Source organism: Silurus aristotelis (assembly GCF_946808225.1).
Source record: "Silurus aristotelis genome assembly, chromosome: 21".
Taxonomy (NCBI): domain Eukaryota; kingdom Metazoa; phylum Chordata; class Actinopteri; order Siluriformes; family Siluridae; genus Silurus; species Silurus aristotelis.
The window spans coordinates 19,795,170-19,802,077 of NC_139594.1; the positions used below are offsets into that span (position 1 = coordinate 19,795,170).

General features: G+C 33.1%; 1 protein-coding gene across 1 annotated transcript; it reads right to left on the minus strand.

The window, feature by feature from the left end:
• Positions 1–2,135: 2,135 nt before the first annotated feature.
• On the minus strand, positions 2,136–5,182 carry LOC310716478 (uromodulin-like). Its single transcript, XM_083523809.1, has 7 exons — positions 5,066–5,182; positions 4,779–4,963; positions 4,518–4,678; positions 4,152–4,397; positions 2,768–2,930; positions 2,417–2,518; positions 2,136–2,237 (listed from the first exon to the last, which is right to left on the minus strand). The coding sequence occupies exons 2-6, from the start codon at positions 4,926–4,928 to the stop codon at positions 2,423–2,425; spliced, it is 816 nt and encodes a 271-aa protein (XP_083379935.1). The 5' UTR covers positions 4,929–4,963; positions 5,066–5,182; the 3' UTR covers positions 2,136–2,237; positions 2,417–2,422.
• Between the last annotated feature and the right edge of the window lie 1,726 nt (positions 5,183–6,908).

Here is a 6,908-nt window from a genome sequence, read left to right on the forward strand (position 1 = left end):
AAAGACTGGATAGATACATGGGAGCGAAACCATTTAGTGCTTTATAAGTGAGAAGCAGTAGTTTGTAGTCTATTCGAAACTTAACAGGAAGCAAATGTAGGGACGATAAGATTGGGGTTATATGATCATATTTTCTTGACCTAGTAAGAACTCTTGCTGCCACATTCTGAACTAACTAAAGCTTGTTTATTACTGATGCAGGACATCCACCCAGTAATGCATTACAATAGTCTATTCTGGAGGTTATTAACGCATGGACGAGCTTCTCTGCATCAGATATAGATAACATATTTCTTAGCTTAGAAATATTTCAAAGGTGAAAGAAGACTGTTTTTGTAACTTGGTTGATGTCATTTTTAAAAGATAAGTTGCTGTCTGAAATAACTCCCAGGTCTTTTACCGTTGAACTAGTAGTTACAGAACATCCATCTAAATGCAGGTTGAGATGCTGGAGCTTCTGTGTACTGTTTTTTTTTTTTTTATGGGTCATCCAATCTCTTATTTCCTTAACACACTCAGTTATCCGAGCTAATTGAGCTGTATCGCCTGGTTTAGATGAGATATATAGCTGGGTATCATCAGCATAACAATGGAACCTAATTCCATGCCTTCTAATAATATTTCCTAACGGAAGCATGTATATTGTGAAAAGCAGGGTCCTAGAACTGACCCTTGTGGCACACCATAATTTACTAGCATTAGCCTGGATAGCTCTCCATTTAAATCTACGAAATGGTAACGAATGGACAGGTAGGATTTAAACCAGCTTAATGCCTGTCTCTGAATGCCGATGTAATTCTGTAGGCGATTGAGGAGGAGATCATGATCTATAGTGTCAAACGCAGCACTAAGATCTAGTAAAACTAATAAAGAGACGTAGCCTTGGTCTGAAGCTAAAAACAGGTCATTAGTGATTTTTAAATAGGGCAGTTTCTGTGCTATGATGGGGCCTAAAACCTGACTGAAACTCTTCAAAGATATTGTTCTCTTGCAAGTGGGAACATAACTGGGCAGTGACAATCTTTTCTAAAATCTTAGACATAAATGGGAGATTTGAAATAGGTCTGTAATTCAATAGCATGTTTGGATCCAGATTAGGTTTTTTTAATGAGGGGCTTAATAACTGCTAACTTGAGGGATTTAGGGACGTGACCTAAAGATAGTGAGGAGTTAATAATATTGAGAAGAGGCTCACCAGCTGTATATAACACTTCCTTCAGTAGTTTAGTCGGAATTGGATCTAACTGACATGTTGATTTAGCTTTGATAATAACATCATACAGCTCTCTGTTTGTTTATCCAAATTTTACAAACATTAACCTGCACTCAAAAATGGAGACAGTTAAATTTCTTGTTCAAGATTTACAGCCTTTGTTCCACAGTACTAAACAGGCTAAAAAGTAGTTGAGCAAAAAATACAAATATTACAAAAGACTATAAAGAATTATAAGGATTATATTTAAACAAGGCATATATTTTTGCTTGTATGTTTCTCTAATGACACTAAAGTTTCCTCCATCAGAACTGCTGTGACTCATTTTACACTCATCTCTGAGTATCATCATTAAAGGGAGAAAAAATTATTACATACAGACATTATTTAGAACAAATATTCTACATGTACCAAATGTTCTTCACAATGTTCTAAATATTATAACAATATTATTTGATGAACATTAATAATCATGTCTTATTGTCTTGTCTCTTTCTCTGAATGTCCTGCCTCTTTCACTCTTACACACAGTGTGCATAAAAAAAGGAAGCAGGAAACAATGCTACAATGACTGACTTTAAAGAGAGATATTTATTATACCTGTAAAAGAATACAGACATGAAAAATATTTTTCCAAGTTTACCATTGAATCATCAGGCCAAAGTACAAAAACTAATTAAAACCCAAAAAATACAATCTTTTTCTTACTTTATCTTCCTTCCTAAAATATTAAATTTAAAGCAAAAATTAAATCAATGATTGAATTCATCATAAATTCGTATTATTTCCCACATTTAATTGACCGCAAACTCCCTCATTTAATAATAATAGGAATAATTATAATCATAAATACAGACATTTGGTTTAAACCAAGATTATAAAGTTACTTTATGAAGACAGAAATGTATTAACAGATAAATTAAAAGCAGTAAATCGTTGGTCTTAATGTTTGCTTTCAGAGAACGGTTCCAATGCTCAGGAAATCCAGGAAATGAAAGTTTTTATTCCTTTTGGGGCTAAAAGTCTGTAAAGTAAAAAATAAAAACCAGTGTGTTAGAGAGCAGAAAAAATAAATAAAGGTCAGTGATCTGACAATGTTCTGTAGATTGTAGATAAAAACTGCAACACCGTGGTCACTGATGTTAGCCCTCTTCAACTAAATTTCTGCAAGCATGGTGCCTTTTTTCTTTCTTTTTTTTTTACCTGTTTTTAGTTGACCAGATTAAAAGGCCCCATGGAGATGGAGGCACTATCATGGTTGTCCACAGATCTGCCTACACGTTGGTGATTTCCAGAAGAACAATCCTGTACAAAACACATAAAAGAGATTTTATTTATTTATTTATTTTTGTTCACAAATAGTTTTGTTTATTTTACAATGTAATGAGCTAATGAATAATTTTATGTGTGTGTGTGTGTGTGTGTGTGTGTGTGTGTGTGTGTGTGTGTGTGAGGTTTAAGTAGTGCCAATGTCATTATTAGATTCTCACACTGAAGGCTTATCTTACAAGTTGACTATTCATTATTCTCTAGTTCAGGAATGTATTAACTCACCACTGCACAGTTGTTATTTTCTAGCAGGCAAAGGTGAACGCTGCAGTGAAGGAAAACTCTGGACTGGTCTACACCAAAAGAAAACATCTCGAAGGAGAATTGTCCAATTGTGGATAAACCATTCTGAAGAACATTCACTGTGCCATCATTTGGATTGGGACATCTAAAAAATATTTAATTTACAAACATTTAAAAAATTAAATAAAATATATAAACATATAAGAAAACCTCAGATGAACAACACATGACATGCACATTGATTAAAAATCAGGGCAAAATAAAAAACAATGTGTGAAATTCAGCATTGAATTTAGAGAAGCAAAAGCTGCTGCTCTAGGAAATGTTATAAGGCATTTTTAAACAATTTATGGTACATCATTCTAAGGGAGGGGTAATGATTTCGGCTCGTTTTGCAGCCACTGGACCTGGGCACCTTGCAGTCATTTAGTCATCAATGAATTTATCTGTATACCAGATTCTAGAGCCAAAATCGAGGTTATTTGTCTGATAGCTAAAGCTTGGCCAAAATATCTAAATATATCTGTACTATTTTTTACCTACAAATTTATCATTATCTAATATATTTTCTCATATTTTCTTATATTTTATATTTATAGTTCCATTTATCTAATGGATATAATCTTATCTTCTGAGCAGTCGATCAGGTTTACATTTCACTGCAAGTTGTATTCTGTATATTACTATATTTTGAAAAATGAAAATCTTGAAATTGAGGCATGCAACAGGATAATCACAACAGCAAATCTACAACAAAATGGCTAAAAAAAAGAATAGAATGAAGGTGTTGCAATAGCTCAGTCAAAGTACAGACCTCAACCCATCTAAAATTCTGTGGCAGGGCCTTAAATGAGCTGTGTATAATCAAAACTTTAATGAACTGAAGCAACGTTACAAGGAAATGAGAGCCAAAATTCTTCTACAATGATGTGTGACTGATAGTCATACAGAAGATGATTAGTTATTACTGCTAAAAGTGTTGAATCATTAGATGTCCTTAGTTTTTTTACACATGACTTTTGTAAAATGCTTTTGTAAAATAATGTCATGTTTTGTTATATCTGAGACTGTATTTAATGTACCTAATTCTAAGGACCAGTTAATTTAATGTCTTGATTTTAAGCATTTCAATTTGAAGAAGGTGTATTTTTTTATGTGACTGAAAAAAGCAACAGAAAAAGCTATTAAAACAAATATTTTAATGAGCGTTTTAGTAAAGTCAGATATCAGACAACAGCTGAAGCAGTGTGAGATATTAGTAAAGGACAGTAAACATTATATGCTATTTAGTGTTTAAATTCTACTAGGACCACAGGCAGCTTAAGATAAGCTTTTAAGATATCTATAGAAGGAAAGAGTTACTTACTTTTGAGAAATCAGGTCCCAGTAGACAGGGTAGTGCTTCTCATTTACAGGTGTGGCCCAACATGTATCCATCACCAGGGCAATCTGAGTGTTGTCCACTCCTTGAACAGAGACTTCTATGTAGATTGGATCGCCCACCATTATATTCACACTGCCAGTGTAAGGGTGAGAAAAGCCAGCATCCATATAGGGAATCATTGTGACCTGGTACATGCCCACTCCATCTGGATTATGCCTGTTAACAATGCTTTAAAAAAGTACAACCACAGATTAATTAGAAATGTGTATACAAGTTCGGTGTCTATGCATGCAAAGTGTAACACTCTAATGCCTTACATAAAGGTTTATTATTCAACAGAACTCCTACCTCTGAATAGGGTTAAGCTCTGTGTTCATGCTAGATGTCTTAGTGATCTGGTACACACAGGAGAAAGAAAGCTCCAGTGTTTTCTTCCTGTTAATAATGCCCCCTGCTGTGTCCACCTCCCCATATATTTGGTTTTCATAGATGATATGGGTGCCGTTGGCCTGAAAATATCGTTGAAAGTTAAATTCATGTTTTTAACATCTCTGATTTCTTGATTTACAAATTTAAACCAATCCCAATTGCTTTGACAGCTGGGTGTACCGTGAGATGTGTGCCACAGAGGTGGTTATCATTATCAAAGTGGAAAACCAGTCTGTCATTTTTGACTGTTCCTCTGCAGCTGGGGTCATTTAAGTGAAGTTTATTATCAGGAAATCCAGCTTCAAACAGCTGACAGCGGGACAGTGACATGGTGCCGGAGCTGCTATCACAAATTTCAGTGGCATCTGATGGAAGAAAAGGTAGTTGGCCAGGGATGTTTTTGTTGGAATTAAAGCATTAATTATTGCGTTTGACTCCACAGCAGTTATGTTTTAAAAAATTTGTACCGTAATAATCAGGGTTTGGTCTGGGATGATCCACAATACAGAAGCAGCCATGGATGCCATTTTTCTTCCCACAATATTCTTTCTGACTACAGCTCAGGAGCTCACAGGGACCTGGAGTCACTAATGAATAGAGAAATAGATAATAATCTTTATTTTCTTTTTTTACATGGCTTAAAGCTGTATTATAAAATATTATTGCAGATAGTACACATGGTGTAAAGTGAAATAATTAAAATAATCCTAATAGGTTATGAAAATTTACAAGGAGAAAAGAAATAGATATAGGATTTGGTGTACAAAAAAAAAAGGAAAAACAATCCAAATAAAAAGTTATCCTAAAAAATCAATATTTCAAATACATTGTTTCGAAAAAATCTCCTACAAATTACCAAGTAACAGGGATTTAAAATGGTTTTACCTGTTGGTGGCTCTGTGGGTGGTTCTGCAAAAAATAACATTAACTCATATTTAATCATAAAAGATGTACAATTTGGAAAAGCAATTAAGCAAGACGCTTCAGTAAATGAAGTTTTTGTTCCTAGAATTCTAGGTTAAATATAGAAAAAATTCATATACATTTTCCCCAAAAATATCTCCTACACATTGCCAATTAAAACTACTGTAAAACGGAAAATAGTTTTACCTGTTGGTGGCTCTGTGGGTGGTTCTGCAATAAAGAACATTTTACACATATTTAAACATAGAACTTGTAGACTTTAAAAAAGCAGCTAATCAGCTAGATTTGCTAAATGCAGATTTTGTCCATAGGATTTAAGATAAAACTGAATTAACTAAGATACATGGTTTAAAAAAATAAAAAAATAAATAAAATGATAAAAAAAAAAATCTCCTTTACCCTCTAAATAAAAACTGAATTAAAATGTTTTTACCTGTTGGTGGCTCTGTGGGAGGTTCTGCAAAAACATGCTTTTTTAATCATATATAATCATAAAAGATGTACAATGAAAATGCAAATAAGCAAGGAGCATCATAAAAAGCAGTTTTTCTTTCTAGAACTGAAGCTAGAAACTAGAAAAATTCATATAGATTTTTCACAAATATTTCTCCCACACATTGAAAATTAAAATTATTGTAAAAGAAAATGGTTTTACCTGTTGGTGGCTCTGTGGGTGGTTCTGCAAAAAATAACATTTACTCGTATTTAATCATAAAAGATGTACAATTTGGAAAAGCAATTTAGCGAGACGCTTCAGTAAATAAAGTTTTTGTTCATAGAATTCTAGCTAAAATCGAGAAAAATTCATATACATTTTCCCCCCAGAAAATCTCCTACACATTGCCAATTAGACCTACTATAAAGGAAAATAGTTTTACCTGTTGGTGGCGCTGTGGGTGGTTCTGCAATAAAGAACATTTTACACATATTTAAACATAGAACTTGTAGACTTTAAAAAAGCAGCTAATCAGCTAGATTTGCTAAATGCAGATTTTGTCCATAGGATTTAAGATAAAAAATGAATTAACTAAGATACATAGTTTATAAAAAATAAATAAATCTCCTTTACATTGTTAATTAAAACTGAATTAAAATGGTTTTACCTGTTGGTGGCTCTGTGGGTGGTTCTGCAATAAAAAAAACATTTTACACATATATAAACATAGAACTTGTAGAGTGTGGAAAAAGAAGCTAAGCAAGTAGCTTCAGTAAATTAAAATATTTACACATAGAACTTGTAGAGTTTGTAAAAGCAGCTAAGCAAGTAGCTTTAGTAAATTAAGATTATTTTCATATGATTAAAGATAGAAACTGGAATATTTGGATTGTATGGTTCCCAAAAATATCTAGTACACATTGGCAATTACAACTGAATTACTAGTATTT

Excerpts from the sequence above, each read along its gene's own strand:
- LOC310716478 (XM_083523809.1), bottom strand. The coding sequence starts at position 4,928 with ATGTCACTGTCCCGCTGTCAGCTGTTTGAAGCTGGATTTCCTGATAAT. Across the intron at positions 4,398-4,517 it reads GAGCTTAACCCTATTCAGAG|CATTGTTAACAGGCATAATC; the intron begins GTAGGAGTTCTG and ends ACTTTTTTAAAG. Across the intron at positions 2,519-2,767 it reads AAAATAACAACTGTGCAGTG|GATTGTTCTTCTGGAAATCA; the intron begins GTGAGTTAATAC and ends TGTTTTGTACAG.